We start from the raw sequence: 19642 nt of genomic DNA, 5'->3' as shown, positions 1-19642 counted from the left end.
ACCTTCCAGTCCGTAGCCAGCTCTCTACCGACTGAGCTACCTGGCCGCCCAGGCTAATGATGACATAGTACAAAAAAGTAATCTTAGTTAATCTACTGGATACTAAGGAATCAATGAGTCCACTGCTGTGGAGTAACAGCACATCTGAAACGAGTGGGTCCGGGTTCAAATCCTAGTTGGAACATGTTACCTGGTTGGGTTTATTTCTGGGGGTTTCCCTCAACCAATTGAAGCAAAACTGCTCGGTAACTTTCGGCGTTAGATCTCGGATTCATTTTGCCATCATTAATTCATATATAATCATCATCATCATTACCATAGCCCGGGTTAAATTCATGGTGTGGTGTGTTGTACTTGTACAAGAGCACGGCCATTCAGCTAACCCAAGCATTCACAGAGCCTTGCTGTACAAGCCTTCGGGTCCCTCCTCCATACAAGGAAAGAGAGAGAGATACGGAGAAAAAAAAAAGGAATCAATGAAAAGAAATCAAAGATTAATACATTGAGGACTACTTTTATAGACGTTCTAACATCTAGAAATTCGTCTTCACTAATAAAATCAAATTTATTATTAACTGCAATAGCAGGCGGACTTCCTTTGAACAGTAGCCTACCTGTTGCATGGGGGAGGGGGCGAAACTGTGACGTTATTTTATCTTGCTTTGTAGACTAATTACACTTTTGATTGTATTATAGCCTATTTAAATATTGATATAAACAGGCTCTACATATACAATGAAACCTGTTCAAGACAGAAGGAATATGGGCCTAACTTAAAACTGTTGTGCACAGGTTTCCATATTATTCAGGTATGAAGTTATAAAGGAATATTTTATCATTTGTATAATTTAAAAACAAAACAGTGTCACAAACACCAGTAAGTACAAAATATTCAACATAAATATTTCTGTAACTCACATGTATTAAACATCATTAAGTTTACTAATCACACTAAATTTAATATCAAACATTATACTATAATACTGTATTGTTTGGGTCCTGGTTCATCAGCCCTGACAAGAATGCAGGACAGTTTTATTCTTATCCACTCCACATCTACTTGAAACCACGCCCCTATTTGCCAATATCGAACTGACAATGGACAGAGTACAAGCTACACACTAGATTACAAACATACAGATTCACTACTCTAGCTTTATTATGGCTGCACAAGTTGGACCCATACACAATCTGAAACGAATTTGTATCACAATACATGACTGATAAAATTTCCTTGTACATCACATACACAATTAATAAAATTTAAGTCACGTGTGTAGCTCAATGTTGGTTCTATCCCCAGCCTGGTCATCATGGACACAGCAGACTTGTAGAAATTTTTTTTCGGGGTACACCCATTTAACTTTTCATCCCATCAACACACTATTTCCCCCTCGTTTCATCTGTCATCTGCAATAGTTAAAAATAGGCTGGAATGAAGTCCAGAGGGTAGTATGGGTCTCCATACTGATATAAAATTCAGGAACTTTGAGCTTCCCGACCTGCAGTTTATCACGTACTTGTCTGAGTTGACAGGATGACCCACCTGTCAGCATCTTATTTACAATTGCCACCTAGTTCATCAGTCACATTGGAACAATAATCATATATATGGCACATAATAGGTCAATGTGAGCCAAAGTACATGGATGGCCAGGTTGCTGGCTACAGTGCTGAGTGTTGTTGGCCTTCCAGGTGATCCAGATTCGATCTCCGGTCAGGTCTGGATGGAATATGTGGTGGACAAAACAGATATTACTTCCGTTTCACTCTTTCATTCCACCAACTCCATTTCTCTCTCATTTAATCTAACTTCTACAGTAGTTAAAATTAGGTTGTGGTGAAGTTTTGGGTTAGTATGAGTCTCCATACTCATATAAGACTTAAAGACTTTGGGCTCTGGGACCTAGGGTTTATCATGTACTCATTTGGGAATGGAACTTTGCTGTCTGGGCTGAGACAGGAAAAATAATTCTACTGTCAGCATCTGATTTATGATTGTCACCCGGGCCACCTGGAGGAATGGAACAATAATTGCATATATGGCGCAGGTATGAATATACATCACATAGCCTGCATCTGAATGGTAGAGGCAAGAAACACCTTTCGGTTCTTATTGCTAATAGCATCAGAGGTAGCCATGTTAAAAAACAGAATTGCAATATTCCTGTGTTAGGTTAAAGGCTACCACACACAGAAAGCTAGGCTATGCAAGCTAAGGAAAAAAAATAGCTCTAATGTAGTTATATGGAATGGCACACAAAGAGCGCTATGCTAAACTAAGTTTCACAGATCGCCTAGGAGGCGATTTACGTAATTGTAAACTGACTTCGTGCAAGCACATAATCAGTTGTTTTCTCGGCATCTAGTAGATGGTTGTATTTAAGTTTTGTGTAGGACAACTTTAATAATTATTTTATTATTCCTTTGTACCAATTATCATGGAAGGTAGACCAAGAGAGGAAAGGCTGATTGAAGAAATACAAAAATATCCCTGTCTCTATGACACAACCTCAAATTATTATAGAGAGACAACCAGGAAAGACAACTGTTGGCAAAAAATAAGTGTAACTCTTGGGATTGATTGTACATATCTTTTATTATTTTAAGTAACTATTGTACCCACTATAATTTGAATACTGCTTACAGTTTGGTAATATGCTTTTCACTTTATGCAATTAATTTATTAAATTGTATTAAAGTTTATATTGCTAACTTAATGAGAAGTTCATTTTGAATAGTTAATCTTGATTTCTTCCTCTATGAACATAAGCTATATGCCATGGTACACTTCCTTCATTCATGAAATAACGCATAAATTCTTGCCTAATATTGAAAGCCTCTTGTGTAGCATTGCAACCTACACATGGAATCGAATCAAGACATGCGTCTTGTGTTAAAATTTCTTGTTCACATTGTCATACTGATGTCATATATATATTCCGCCTCATATACTTGTGAAGAACACACATTGTCTTTACAATTTTACCAACTAGTTACATTCTGCATCTAAAAGGTTTTTCATAAACAGCCATTGCAAAACCAGAATACCAAAAGTATTTTCAACAATATGTTTGACTTGTGAGAGTCGGTAATTGATAGGAATTGGATTTTTAGGTAAATAAATATTTTTTTCTACATGTAGATAAAGGAATACAACCAAGTTTAAAACTCCAATAGAAGAACCATTATCATAAATATGAAATTTTATTTCACATGAAAACATATTTTTACAAAAAATTATGTAAAATAAATATTTTCGGAATTTTCTATAAATAAATACATATTTTATGGTTGTGCTAATTTATTTAAATTTCGAACAAAGTAAATATTTGTTAAATATGTGCATACTGTAATACTGTCCATGCCCCCCAAGTGCCTTCATGGCATGTTACGGGGATACCTTTACCTTTACCTTTACTGTAATACTGTAGGCCTATATAAATACCGTACACCTTTATATGGGGCTAGTGGCTTGTGCAGCAAATTCTGCAAACTAAGTTCATTAGACGTTCAAATAAAAATTTTTCAGACTTACAGTATTTTGAATGAAGAATACCAGACATTTTGAAAGTTATTTGCTTCCGTAATAATGAAATATACTCCCTCTGAATGTTTTTTAATGCCAAATACTTTTTCTTGAACCTATCCACCTTCAGTTTTTGAGTTTCAGCGCGAAAACGCAAATAACAATGTCAGGACGATCAGTGGGTTTTTCATGTGGGAGTAAAGCAATAGCTATTTCAGGTCATTGTGGATTGTAGGTGAAAGTTAAAAAAAAATGTCACGTTTGCTATGATTTCGAACAATAGACATAGCATCTTGGTATAACTATTGCATGTAGAGCTTGAAATGTAGAGAGTAAAATCTTTTTATCCTGCTAAGAGATTTTGCTGAAATGATTGGGAGACTACATAATTTTGTAGGCTTCTTATTTTATCAGTAAGTAATACCATATGGTCTTTCCTTAGGAACTGTAATTTTTGCGCCCTCTCGAGCCAATAATGAAGAGAATGACGTATATAAATATCTACACCAAACCGCTATTAAGTATATGAAAAAGACCCAACCCCACTTGATTAATAACTATAAAAATATTTGATTTTTAATAACAATATTATCTTAGGTAAGTTTTGTAGTTATAATATTATATACTATACACGTTCACCATAGTAATACATCGGTCATTGGGAGATAACCCAGCCACCACTTAGTAAATTATAGAAATGAAGATCTAATTTAAGATATTCTCTACATCTACTTACATAACCCCAAAAGTTTCACTTTCATATCACCAATATAGCATTAATATGTATAATTAATGAAAAATAGTCACATCATGGCATTAACTATAATAATATTTCATTTCTAATGGTAATAATGTCTCAAACCACCTCAAATTTTGTAGATTTTAATATCCAATACATAGCTGTACTCAGAAAATCACACACCGCAGAATCAGACCTGTGAATTATTTTTAAGTCTTGAAGTTTTTAATAACCAATTGAATTTGAGCTCTAAATATGTCAGCAACCATGCAGGTCACAGCCTTCGTGTAATATCCTATTGTTTATTGTAGTGTGTTTGTGTTTTGTTTTATTCTGAAAAGCCATATTTCTCGATTTTGTAAAATATGAAAATGATGTAGGAAAAATGATATTTCACTGAAAACTGCTATTTTTCTGAAAAACTTTGGGTTCCAAGCTTCAAAATGAGGGGTCATTTATTAAAATCCGTTCAGCCATTTTCCCGTAATTTCCATTACCAGTTCAAATTATATATATATATATATATATATATATATATATATATATATATATCCGTTAATATTTAAATATACAGTTTACTTTTGTTGTGTTTTAATTTTAGTGCTGAATGCACATAATAGCTTTATGAAGTCATACTGCGTATATTTGTCTTGTCTGTGGCCTAAAGAAACAAGAGGAATAACCTACACGTGTTCTGATCTCCTGTCGATGACATCAACAGAATTCCCTTCAAAATGTGCAAATGTTCATACTTGTTGGCGTGCAAAGAGATGACAGCAACAAAACATATTACCATTATTAGATTATTCAACGAATCTATCCAGTTAGTGATATTCCTCTCTTTAAATACTCCAGCCTAACTTCATGTGGCATGGAAAGGGCTTTCTTCCATGACAGCTGACAGATTTCTGATGGAGAATTTGGAGAAAACGTTTATAGTGCACTGTAACTTCCAAGCATATGAAGATTATCTGCGATTGGTGAGTATCTCTGTACTTTTTTTCTCATAAAACTAGCATTAACAGAACAATTTTTAAAGCTGTTATAAAATATTTTTATGTTTTAACAAATATTTTTATGTTTTTAGCAAATATTTAAAAATTTTAGCACATAAAAAAATAAATATTTTCTCACTTTTTAGCACCTAAAAATCACATCCCTATTAACTGAACACACCTTACGGCTCAGTGTTGTGAACCTGATCATGGGGAAAAGGTCGCATGAGGTATCTCTTCAACGGGAAAACCTCATCCCCAACAAATACGAAAGGCAAACTCAGACCATGTGATACCAATGGCTCATCTGCAGGTATATTTAAAGAACCATCTTTCAATGCCTTTTCGAATACACTATTTGAGAAAATGCCACCATCACTATTTCTTCCTTTGGCACCCACATCGATCACTGTAAAATGGTAATGTGCATCTATAACTGCTAACAGAATGATTGAAAATGTTTTCTTGTAATTATAGAACGTTGTTCCATGGGCTCATATAAGTACAGGTTTTCCATCAAGAGCCCCTAAACAATTGGAAAAATTCCATAGTTTTTCAAAATCTTTTGCTATCATTTTCCATTTTTCCTCTGATGGTATACGTAGCACTTTGTCCTGTAGTCGATTCCAGATGGCTTCACAAATATCATTTACTTTAGATGATACAGTTGAGGCGCCTGTTCTGTAACTATATGCTATTGTTTTAAATCTGTTCCCAGTTATCAGGTACCTGAAAGATACATATTGTTTTAGGCAAAGAAGTAAAAAATATGTGGAAAAAACTGAGGGACTGCTTCAGAGAGGCAATCGAAAGACAAAAAGAAACCAAAGGTGGACAAGAAGCAGTAAAAATTAAAGAATGAAATTTTCAAAAACAAATGCAGTTCCTACTCCCTTACATGTCTACAAGAAAGTATGTTGATGTAATATGAGAAAACAATCTTTAACAGTTACAATAAATGTGGAAATAAAGAATATGTCTTAATAATGTGTTATACTTCTAAACAATAATAAGCAATATAAATGTCTTTTTACTTGATTTATACATACTGGAATGGTTATAGTATTAAAAAGAAATATTTAAATTTTATTAATGGTGCTATTTTTGAGTGTATATATCATTATTATCGAAAGTAAAAATAAATCGCAGTACATACAGTAGGCCCTATAATATTTTTAACAAAATCTATGGTGCATATGACTGAGTTCTCCTAAGGTGCCTCCAGTTATCATCTGATACACATGTGTTTCTTTACAGCACCTATACAAACACTGAGATAACTCAAAGTCAAAGTAAAGAGAACTCACAGCATGACCCTGCCGCAACTGAAGATAATATTACTGAAAACAATGATGATGCAACCACGTATATCTGGATGTTCTGCTGCTGCCACTGCAGTAGTTGACAATTCTCCATTCAACATCCAGCAAAAAAGCAAAAAACAAGCCTTGCATCGAGCAGTGCTGAGAAGGTAATTGAATACCTCAACAAACGCACAAAGAATACAAATCCAGTCGACATTTTTTTCTCATCTATGTGTGAATCCACAAAAAAATTGCCACAAGATTTACAAATGTGTGTGAAGCGTTAAATATGTCATACTGTAATGACAGCAAAAGAAGAACATTTTGCCAGTACAAGTTGAGGACAAAATTTCACTGTAATTTCAACCCCCATAAACACAGATTCATCCACCCAACCTACAGTTATAGTTGTGAGCCAGAATGATGATGCTGAAAGATATGTTGTAACCATAGATAATGAAGTTTGTTAAAACTTTTGTTGTGAGCTTGTGACAGTAAAACATAAACAACATATCTTATTTAGGAATAGGCCTATTAATAACGTTGTAAAATTCAGTACCATAATATTGAAAATATATGGAACATAGTAATGTTATGTTCTTACCTCAAACATATGCTAATCTTTCTTTTGGTGTTATAGATTCTCTCCAATTTGTACATTTTTTAACATACTCAATAATAGAGAGAAGTTCATGAAACTGTTCCTGATTCAGCCGAAAGTAACTTTTAAATTCTTCATCATTTCCATGCAAATCTTGAATCAAATGATGAAATTCACCATGTATTCCTCTCCATCTTCCAATTATCGTCTCCTAGTTCAGTTTCCTTCTCTTTCTTAATCTTCCATGAGAGCGCCAATAATATTGTCTCCTCTTCAAATAGTGTAGTTGGATATCCAGCTATCTCGAAACATCTGTTTTACTTAGCTTAGTTTAGCTACCGTTTTGTGTCATAGCACATCATAGCTTAGCATTGGTTAGTGTAGTGAAGCTTAGCTTAGCTTTCTGTGAGGTAGCCTTAAACCTCCCACCAGTAAGGTGTTTAAAACAAAGTTCAATTAAATTATGAATATTTTGATGTTTCTAGTAACGAATGTTCTAAACACAGTAACTTCACTATTTTTCATCAAAATATTAGGGGATTAAAACAAAAAAGTGATGAATTGATCACTTCTTTAGAGTCTCAAAATCACAAACCTCAGATATTATGTATAACTGAACATCATATGAAACAACAGGAAATATTACAACTGTCTTTACATCGATATTTATTAGGTTTCATTTCTGTAGACATGTCTTTCAAAAAGGAGGTGCTTGTATTTTTATCAGAGAGAATCTATTATATAGTAAAACTGATATACACTAAAATCCCTCCTAACCGGCACCCAAATAATCAGGAATGCCAAAACAATGGCACTTTTGGCTGTGCAAAAAAAAAAAAAATAATAATAATAAATAAATAAATAAATAAATCTGCCACATTGCCACACTCTGGGCCGACAGTTTTGCCATATTGGGAAGTTTGCACGAACTTTCATTTTCAATTAATATTCGAACCTAAAATTAGTGTATTATTCGTGTTGTGTGATGAGTTTTAATAAAGAAAATCCACACAATTTTTATGTGCTAATTAAATGTACAACATATGTTTACGAATGAAATAATAATACCGTGCGATACAAGACATGTATTCACATGCAATGGAACAAACTAAAGTCGTACTGTAACTATCACAACGCAAGACTGATTCTATCAATGTCATTTCTCTTCCGAATGTAGTAGGGTAATTCCATAATTATGTCAACCAAATTACCATTTTCTCAAGGTGGTTCTAGACAATTCTTGAATGCTATACCAGAGACTTTAATGTCTATATTTTATGAAATCAAAGATAATTGGCCGTATTTTTGCATAAATCATATGCTGGCAGCACTGTGAACTGAAGATGTTTGGAAGTGAAGACATATGACAAGGATAATACACTTCATGTAAAATTCCTTCGGCATGAGAGGAAGTCCAAGAAATTCTTTTCGCCTGCTATTGGTGATGAGGCTGATATTGACAAAGACCAGGTTATAAAAGTTCTACCAGAGCCACAATTTGATAATAGGCTTAAACTAAATTTTCAACATATCTAGTTTGATAATGATGTTCTTTAATTTGCAAATGCATGTAATTTTGTAAATCATATTTGGAATATGTAGTGTCTGTCACAGTTTGTATGTCGTGTCTGTCACGAGAATAGGGCTTAATATATACTTCATAAATGTTTCAAATGAAAAACTATCTGTAGCATATTAAGGAAGGATATTCCTCCTTTCTATGATTATAGTACTAACAAAAGAAGTTGCTAATATTGGAAGATATAGTACATTGTCGGACTTCCCTTTAATTTGTGTTCCTTTTTCTGTCGTGTCTGTCACAACATTACTTGTACTTAGATATCTGTAATAAACAGAGATTGATACTTGCTCCTTACATGAAAGTGTAGCTGTGTACATGCACTTTGTATCTGATATAGTTTAAAAGTCTGCTAATGTTATGTTGAAGTAGAAATAAATCTTTATATTTTTGTAGAGAATCATTTGTCGTGTCTGTCACAAATGGAATTACCCAGTATTGAATATCATTCAAGTTATCTCGTGACCTTTCCTGTTCTTCCTTATAGCAGTGTTTGATTCGCATTCCTTGCTTTTAGTGTGACTCATTTAAGAGAAACTAATTTGTAACACTTTATGTGTGCCAACTTGTAGATAACAATGAAATGTATGTTATAAAACAGATTGAAAGAATAACATGTAGCTATTTTCAGAGGAAAATGGGAAACTCTACCAAGAAAACTGCTTTTCCCCGAAGTAATTGGACTGACATGACTATTTGTAACTTTTCCTTAATCAGGTAAGCATTTCTTTAGTAATAACAGTGATTAGAAATGTATATGAATCTTACATTCAAAATATAGTAATAGTCTAATAACTAACCTGTCAAACTCCTTGAATACATCATTCTGACAAAACTAAGACAAAAAAATCCTATTAGTTTTCTAAAAAATATATAATTCAGTTATGTTCTCATTCTTTAGATTAAAAAAAATATATATCCTACTACCATACAAAGCCGTTCAATATAATGACTCTTAAGGAGATAGCAATAATCATCACTTGCTAGTCGAGCCCAAGATATTCCTACTTCAATCAAACGCAAACATGACTATGCAAAAGAGCACTACCAAGAATGTAATTTTCCAATACATATTTTACACAACATTTCTGTTGTAAATTAAAGTACTATAACTCAAACTTACAGTTGGTTTCCGCAGTTGATCTGGTGCAAATTTCTCCAAGATTTCTTTAGCAACTTTGTAAGTTTCTTTATCCATTACATCTTCTAGAAGTTTCTTTTTTTCTTCCCTCATGTCGTGTAATTTTTCTTGGTTTCGTGTTAATTTTCGTCGATAGTACCATGTCACAAGGCGTTTTACAAATACAACTCTGAAATAAATCAATATTGATAAAAAATAATGTTTCCAACAAGAATGATCTGTAAAAAAAAATTAAAGAAAGTTTATTTCACAGTTAAAAAAATCAGTTGCATTTGTCACTAGTGATCAAAGAGAGTACTATGCTCACTACTATACTGTTTTTGCTGTAAGAAAAATCCTAATGTAAACATGAGCACGTTGCTGTCATACCCGTGATTGGCTCCCAGTCGAAACATTCATATGGCACAGGAAAATATAGTTCGTATTTGGAAACCACAATCTTGTATTATTTGAAAATAAAAAATTGAATTATAGTTGTTAAATACGATTAAACATTTAACTTCACTCATATGTAAAACGTTATATAAAAGAAAAGTTACTTTTATATTTTGTTATGTACTATGAATGCGGATGAATACCAACAGTAATACCGAGATAGTCTGTTCTTGTAACAAGCTAGCGTCACTTGAGCTCGTTGTTGTTTGCGTAAGCACATGGTACTAAAGTATGGCATCTGTATCCTCAACTGTCCATTGTGAAGACATAAGACTTAAAATAATTTAATTACCAGTAATTATAAAATAAATGTTTCCTAAGCAAACGAATGCATAGTATTGAGGTTAGGCCTACTTGACGAGTAACGGGAAATGTTTAACATGAAACAGAATGTACAACAGTAGGCGGGAACACGTACTAAGAATCTATGGCGCCAAACAGGGGCCAATGAACCCTCACTTCAGTCACGTGCTATTGTTTGCATTAAGATTTTTCTTACAGCGAAAAGATTATAGATCTGGGATAATTTCTGGAATTCTTAAGTTCTAAGTTCACTGTAATGAATATTTAAAGGCAACAAAAATACTAACACTGACTTTTTTCAAAAGTCAAGTATAACCATGGACCCCATACCATAGATCCATGTCATTTTTTAGTCTGTTATTTAATGATATTGTAAGTGTGCAAATTATGGGGAGAAGGAAGAATGGGGGAATTTTCCCCTCTGAAATTTTTACATCCCGCATAATCAATTTGGATTACACATCCCCAGCCTAAAATAGTATAATTTATTTAAACAAAGCACAAAATGAAACATACATAAAATAAATATTATATAATTTTTGGAAGAAAAAAGATGCTAAATTTCCATAAAAATATTGACGTAGTAGAAAATTTGAAAAAGTACTAGATCTAATATGGAAGTACTAATTGTAGCAACTCTGTTCCACATGTGTTGAGAAAAGGACCCCATTTTAGGTTATGTCACAATCCAACAATCTTAAGTCTGGGCACTCTGGTTGTCTGTTGCTGCCTGGATCAATAAACTGAAATTAATTAGGCATGGATTTCTTATCCATACTCATTACATGTCCCAGTCATTTCATTCTTGTAGTTGTTGTTACAATAGCTCTTAGAACACTGTATAGTGTTGTCACACCAAGAGGTCTCTAGATGGGGTGGAAGGGAAACAGTTGTGCATGCACACTTCGCTATTCATGGCAATATTCCTGTTTCACAAACATCTACTATGCGTATCTTTGAGAGTGTCTGCAACTTCATGAAATAGTAATGGCGTTTTTATTGTTGTGTTTTATTTGTTGTAACAGTATGAATGGTTTCAATATTGCGCAAGCCTTTGTAATATTATAGTATTAGTACTTTAGTTATCAATTTTCTGTTTATGAACTGTAAATATGTCGACAAAGAAGAAAGAAAGATTAACAATTCATAGCGAAGGAAGAAACGTTACTGCAAATGTAATAAAATGATGTAATGAAGAAAAAGAACAACAGTGCCTTAGCATTCCTCTTATGAAACCACCTGCAAGGGCAGAAAAGTACTGTAATGTATCCACATACAAGAATGATATATCACATAAGGAATGAAATGAAAGATTGCACAGAACAAAATGTGTGTTGTCCACACCTGGAAAAAACGGTAATGCTAGACTACCAAAAACCAAATATACTACATGACTTTGACTGTAGGGTGATAAAAATGTAATTAGGAATTTTTATTTGAACAATAAAGTAGTACCAAGCTGCAAAGGAACTATTACCTGTGTTACAAGACAGAATTAATTTCATATCGAAGGCGACAACATTGAGACTAATACTGTACTGAAGGAAATGGGTTTCAGGTGGAAGAAAAAAAAATTAATTGAAAGGAGAAACATTGTAAATTGGAGGTGAATATACCTACAGAAAATAAGAAAGCTTTAGCAAGAGGGTAAACCAATTTTGTACCTGGATGAGACAAGTGTAGACATTAATTTAATGTTTCTCAAGTGCTGCCACTTCTCACTTTTTCAGATGTGTTCTACTCCTCTATTCTGACCCAATCTCCCTCACTCACCTACCATGAATTTTCATCCCAAGCATTTTCATCAAAATCACCTTGCCTTCAGTTTGCTCGAACCCTAGGAAAACCTTGTTTCCTTTCCTTGAACTATCATCTATGTGAATGCCGATCACAGACCAATGTTTGCTAAACTTCATTAGCAGAGAGTAACCCTAATCCTCTTCAGTGGTTGTCGAATCGTGGAATACCGTTTGCAGAACTTCAATAGACCAAAGTTGTTTTTTTCGTCATCAAAACACGGGTCATAGTTTGCAGAGCTTCGATAACGAGAACCCCTCCAAACTCTCTTCCTATCTTTCAACTTTCCTACCTGCTACAATAATAAAATTGTCCCCTCTCAAACAAGCCTCGTTTCACTAGCCCTACTACTCCAGTTTCCTCTTTCTTTTTTCTATGTATCTAACTCGTTCATCTCCCTTTTTTTGTCCCTCTCACTCACTTTCTTGCTCAATCTCTACACTTCCGCTTCTTTTTTTCGTCTCATTTCTCACCATAGATTCTCCCGTTTCCCCTCACTTTCTGTATCTCTAGTTCTACCATCATACATCTTCTCCTTAGCTCACATCGAAGTCACAGGATGAAACTTAAATAACAGAGGTTTTCACAATAGCATTCCTATTTCCCCTGCCCAAGAATCAATGAAGCTAAAGACTTCTATGAACCAACAGTTGTGTGACAGTAGGCCTAGTCTTCTCTTTTACATCGTAAACAAATCTCCTCTATTTCCAAAGATTTGGCCCTATTGTCCATCATCCCGTCTTCCCCCTTTCTCTCTCCATCTCGAAGATGTCAGATGGGTGATGCACGACATAATGTTTACATTTTACCAACGACAAAAACAGTTGAAGTAATGAATTCGAGAAGCTATAATAAAATAATGTAGGTATGTCTTGCATTTGGCACGAGTTTGAATAAAAACTGGAAATTTGCCATGTTAAAAGTGATGCATATAACACAATCGTAAAAATACTGTTATTAAATTAAGATCACAATTTGGCTTAAAAACAATATCCGGGTAACATACGGCAATAAACTTCAACACTTAACTATGTTCAACAACTGTCTGCTGTAAAGATACTTACATGACAGGAAATATAAGTAATGGTGTTATGTAAAACAGCTGATCTTGAAGAGATGCAGGAAAATACAGGAAGTAAAACAACACTGCTGCTATAACGTAGGCACCCACAGAATAAAGTATCAGGTGACCTACTATTTTCCGTTGCCTTTGTTCTGTATGTAATCGGTTCTCTTCTATAGATTTAATCCTCTGAAAGATAAAATTAACCTTATGAAATACAATCTTTATTATAAGTAGCCTACACTGCTTACCAGCAAGTCACCCACTACCGACTTCTTACCATTCTCAATTGTAACAAATTCACAAACTTCACAAAATATACCATTCTCAAACAGGCACTACATAAAGGTATACCACTGCCACAACAACCACCACCACCACCACCTCTATTGTACATAATGAACTGCTGTAGGTTTGCGGTCATTTAAGGAATGTAACTTATCTCGATTTTTTTAATCCAGTCCAGAGTTTCAGGATCTATAATATATAAACTTGTGTGGAATAGCCAATCCTTTTGCTTCATATTTTTCTTGAAAACGATAATTGGAATCACATCCAAATTACAGTAAACAGCAATTCAACTAAAGCTTTTTCTATACATAAAAGTAAAAGAGAGGGTATGTGTGTCTGTTGAGAGATGGGGGGGGGGGGAAGAGGAATGGAGAAGACAGCGAGAAACAGAACGAGAGAAGGAAGAAGAAGGGGAGAGAGGGTTGAGGAAAAAGAGGGGGAAGGGAGAAAGCCAAATGCATTCTGCTATTTCCTCATAATCCTATAAATTTTACACATTGGGTATTTTTGCTTCCATTAAGTAAACAAATGACCAATATTTACATTATGCATTTTGACATGAAATTAACAATTAAAGTAAAATAGACGAAGTACATGCTACATTCTTTTTTTTTTATATTTTACAAAAATGGTTACTTTAATAAGTTCAGCTGAATCATATAATATGTACTGATAGAATTGCTCACACGAGAATTTTTCAAACTGCATTTATCCATGGTTGGAAAGTGAAGGTTAATTAATATTGGTACATTATTTCGTAGCATAGGCCTATACAGTGAATGAAGAGGCCCTCTTTCATTTAACAAGTTTATTGGCGATTTCATAACATTTTTCGTGCTGTAAAGTTGCACGCACGCACGCACACACACACACACAGTCTTCAATTATGGTGTGTAGGAGCACTTGTATCTTACAAGTGTTACCTCTTGTAATAACGCACTCTTCTTGGCTTATTTATGGTTAAAACCTTAATAACAATGGCTTAATGCTAGTGCACTAAGCATGAAAGCTTAGGGGTCAGGATTCAAATCCCGATTGACCTTGAATAATTTATAACTTGTGTTGGATCTGGGAACCACTGGGGTTTTCTCCAGGTACTCCAGTTTCCCTGTGACATCCAAACAATTCATTATTACCAGTGTAATGTAGATCCACCATTTATGGTGCACTCTAGATAGTCTTTGATAAACCAAGTGGTCTATGTTTCATAACACTAGCAATACATAGGCCTATATGAGTCACACTTGTAGTTGGGATAAATAACTGCAAGTTTGCACGCACACATACACACACACGTGCACACGCACGAATGTGCGCTTTTTTCCTCTCTTGAAACTCACAAGAAACTCTATTCAATGTAATTCCAATTCTTTAAATTCTATTGCATTAGTTTTTTTAAGTAGGTTATTTTACGATGCTGTATCAACATCTTGGGTTATTTAGCGTCTGATGAAATGAGTCCGGGGTCCAGCACCAAAAGTTACCCGGCATTTGCTCAAATTGGGTTGAGGGAAAACCCCAAAAAAAACCTCAACCAGGTAACTTGCCCCGACCAGAATTCGAACCCAGTCCACCTGGTGTTTCATTAGTTGTAACATAATGGTGTACCAGTATGTTTTGATTAATATAATGCGTTCACTGTTTTCGTGATAATGTAAGTCACTAACATAAATTTAATATACGTATTACTAAAATGTCAATTTCTTAAAACGACTGAATAAAACAAATATTTATATGTGAACAACAATTACAATGTGCTGCACTTCCATCCCTCTTCCATAGCTATACAGTTTTATTAAAAACAACCAAGCTTCTCTCATCCACATGGCTTCAAATATAAAACTGACGCAAGAATGCAGTTTTGCAATGTTTAAATTAAAATATGTTAAGATGTTGCATTAGCAATAGCATTCTATAAAAATGTTTTAAATGAAGTTGTTGTGTTGTCAGAAGTTCTAACCTGAAAGATCTGTATTTATTTATTTCAAAGTGTGGAAATATTCCATTGTAGTCATAGTTATAGTGACTAGCCTACATTGAGTCCGAATTCGGGGCAGATGAATGGGTCATGTTTTTTTTTAATATTACTATTCCCTGTCCTGTTGGGTGGAGACTGAAAAAAGTATACTTGACACATCACTAAAGCTCGGAACTTGGGGACTTGTGTGTCGTGTGCATGAGTAAGGTTACAGGTACAACGTACACAATGTTCACGCTGGAAGTGCTCAGGGACAGTCGTGTGTACTAATAAAGTGGTCACATCGAATGACAGGGAGACGGACGAGGAAACTGTGTCGTGTCGAAGCCAATGACATTCAAAGAATTACAGGAAAACGTTTGTTTAAGGAATTAGAAAATACGTGTTATTCGAATGGGTATTATAGAAGTTTGAAAATACATTTTTTAAATTTTAGCTACAGAATTTCGTGGAGGACTTCGGAAGAGATACATTATTTTCTTCGAATAGAAAGTTTATATTTTGTAAGTTGTGCCACACATAAACTAGAGATTGGAAACGGTGAAAGACATTGAAGTCCCTTAAATCGGTGGAAAATTTGTCCACAGCCATTGATAAAGACGTAGAGGGACCTGCCCTAGTAGTGACACACAAATTGAAAACCATTTTCGAGAAAAATTTGGGATATGCTTATCTTTCTCAGATACGAGATCAGCTAGCAACTGCTGAAAATCTAATAGAAAACAGTAACAGTGAAAACATTCAGTATTTTAAGTTTGTTCCCGTCACTTCACGTGAAGTGGAAATAAGTTTTTCTCGTTTCAAATCATGTTTAATTAACAGGCGAAGAAGTTATGGGTTCGAAAATCTTCGAATGTACGTAGTCATACACTGTAATAAAATGTACAGAGCAGAACAGTAAATTTGATATATTTCTCGTGTTTATTTTCATTATACATATGCTGTAAAATTACGTGTTTCAACCTACCATAATACAATCAATATGTTGTTACTGCCAGAAACCACTTTTATAGCAGAACTGACTGCTGTACCTCCGTGCTGGAAGCAGGAGTTGTTGACATGGAAGTCCAGTCGCTTAGCCATGTGCAAAGGCACAAGTCCCCAAGTTCCGAGCTTTGCACATCACTATTTAAGTATTTATCTCTAAATTTAACAGTTAGAAATAATATTCATAGTTTCAATCAAAATTATTGATTACAAAAAAAAATCATTAACTTTTTAACTGCTGATTTTTTTTACATATTATTTTGTAGGTTGAATATATACATGAAACTTGGAGAATATTCTTAACATATCAAACTAAACCACGTTCAGAGATTCCATTCTATGCTTTGAAATCCTTGTTTCTATTGTGTCACCCACACCGTCAGAGTGACAGTCGACGCAAAGATACATAATGAATTTGTCCACCATTACTCTGATGGCCTAAGCAGTGAAAAGGTCAAAGTTTGTACAAAGTACCAATTTCATTTATTCTATTATAAGTCTGCCATTGAATGGATGACGACATTAACAATGTGTAGCAATTACACAACTCTTTAACGAAGAACTTCTTTATAAGCATATTTTTTTTCATACATTTCTACAGAAGATTCCAAAATATTCATTTGGATGATCAACAAGACTAACACATTCAAGTCACAGGCAGCTTCTCTGATCCCCATAATATTATTGAAAATGTCCTTGCACAGTCACGAAGCTTGAGTTTATGAGGGCACTAGGAACAATAGACTGTGCAGGTACTATTTCACATTGTCTGTGATGAGGCGATAGTAGCGATCCTAGTGGTTAGCAACTATCTATGGATGCATATTTCTACGTATTGAGTTTCGTGACTGTATATACTAGGCTGTGACGAAAGCATTGATCACCCTAGACTACAAATATATAAGGGAGTGCTTTTTAAACACAATCGCTTGTTTGGAGAAATCACAATTTACTTTTTGATCAAGTTTTTTTAACTTCATCTGATATTGGGAAGATTTAGAAAAATGTAATACATTTCAGCTTTAATAAAATGGAGTTATTACTTTGGACACTTAATCGTCCTCTATACCAGTGGTTCCCAATGGGTGTGTCACGCGGCCCCATGGAGTAAGTCGCGAAATTTTGGAATTGAAAAATAAATGTTATGCCATCCAGAAAGTCTCTTTGCGACGCATATTTTATTTACAACGAAGTCTTTGATATGGTACATTTTATTTTGAGACAGACTTTATCAATGAAACGTGAACACAACAATGCTCAGTTTATTTTTTCTGCTTGATGATAATTGGAATGAAAGTGAACACCTGCAACAATGTTTTGTAATTCGTTCACTCTTCCCACTTGGTAACAAACAGAGTTTAGAATCGTCAGAACATATTGGTCAGTTTCAGTATATATGTGTGAGCGGGTGATAGTGTGACTATTTTAACAAAAGTGCTTTATTTAGATTTTATCATGGACAAATTTTTAATTCGAAAAAGACAATCTGAATCAAGTTCTGGGTTAAATGGCAGCAGTGCTAATTCAAATAATGTGAGCGAAAAAACGTATTGCGTTTCGTAAATATAGTGATGAATACCTTGCAATATGGTTTTACGTGGCATGGAGATGAATATAAACAAAATTCCGAGTGTCTTATATGCAGAAATGTTTTGTCAAATCAGTCAATGGTGCCGAATAAACTGAAAAGACATTTAGAACTGCCGTTTTCAACATCACACTTGTGTGAATCAGCATTTTCCACCATGAAAATAGTGAAGTCTAAACAAAGGAATAGAGTGTTGAATCTTCAAGATTATTTACGTGTTGGCCTGTCAACCATAAGGCCACGCTACGTATAGAGAAACTCTGTGCAACCCACCAAGCATAGACTTCACATTAATTTAAATAGGTGAGTTTTCAAAAACGATAATAAAAATCTTTTATCAGACATCTAGTAACTTATAGATAGATTGAGATTTTTGACACATAACTTTGTTTTTTCTAATGCCACTCAAGTTTCTGCTTGTTTCTTAGAATTTTCCAATTTGTTTATTAACATCGACCTATCTACAATACTGGATGTCTGACACTACATCGAAGTTAACAGTGTTTTTTTTTTCTGGCGGAACGCGCTGGAACAGCATTCTGGCACCTTTTTGTTGCATTTTTCATCATGCAACCGAAATATGTGTAAATAACTATTTTTTAAATATAATTTTTCTTTGAATTCCGCTTATACCTTGAAAGTCTTAGTTGGACGAAAAGGAGATTAAAAACGACAAAATTCCCGTGCAGTGAACAGTAATCCCTTGTCCACTATAAAATATTTTACGCAGAGTTTCACTACCTTTTCCTCCAGAAGAAAAGCACTGGTTGTTATTATTATACTATCCATATTATTAATAAAAACAAATAAGTGTGTCGCGTTATCATGGGTGTTCAGTAGTGTGTGTCGTCAGTCAAAAAATGTTGGGAACCACTGCTCTATACGATAGTGGTTGGTTACCTTGCTTGTCATTAGATCAAAGATTTGCAGGTTTATACTAAGAAGAGAATGCTAAGTTTTTATTTAGACCCATTTACTTAAGAAGAGAAATAAATGTGGGAAGCTTATATAACAGATTTCATGGTAGCTATATAAATGTATCTTATCCAGGAATTTGTCAACGCCAAAATTACTCTGGTAATCATAATCTTCATTATCCTACCATTGGGTGTAATGAATTTATCGTACACCTCATACAATGCCAGAAATTAAAAATATATTTTTATTTCAGATTAGAGTGAAACAAAATTTTACTAGTCTGATCAAAATTTTACAACATTACAGATAACCAAAATATTTTATTAAAGTTCTTATAAACACATGTCATTTTTCAAATAATGATAGTCTTGGAATATTATACTGCAATAACGAA

The 19642-nt window shown here is 34.2% G+C and overlaps 1 protein-coding gene and 1 long non-coding RNA gene across 3 annotated transcripts in view; one reads left to right on the top strand and one right to left on the bottom strand.

Annotated features, from left to right (window-relative positions):
• The window catches only part of Lnpk (zinc-ribbon metal-binding protein lunapark), a 60566-nt gene that overhangs the window by 26930 nt on the left and 13994 nt on the right, over positions 1 to 19642 (bottom strand). For both annotated transcript variants that reach the window (XM_069831523.1, XM_069831532.1), the window contains 2 exons: positions 13488 to 13675; positions 9871 to 10057 (listed from right to left, as the gene is read on the bottom strand). In XM_069831523.1, the coding sequence (XP_069687624.1) occupies positions 9871 to 10057; positions 13488 to 13675 (375 nt within the window). The remainder of the gene's footprint in view (positions 1 to 9870; positions 10058 to 13487; positions 13676 to 19642) is intronic.
• On the top strand, positions 4810 to 9481 carry LOC138703568 (uncharacterized). The gene is made up of 3 exons (XR_011333204.1): positions 4810 to 6175; positions 6521 to 6734; positions 9379 to 9481. It is a non-coding gene; the product is annotated as an uncharacterized lncRNA (long non-coding RNA).

This window comes from Periplaneta americana, chromosome 1 (genome assembly GCF_040183065.1).
Source record: "Periplaneta americana isolate PAMFEO1 chromosome 1, P.americana_PAMFEO1_priV1, whole genome shotgun sequence".
NCBI lineage: Eukaryota > Metazoa > Arthropoda > Insecta > Blattodea > Blattidae > Periplaneta > Periplaneta americana.
The sequence above is the reverse complement of the archived record's forward strand: the minus strand, read 5'-3'. Positions and strand labels throughout refer to the sequence as shown.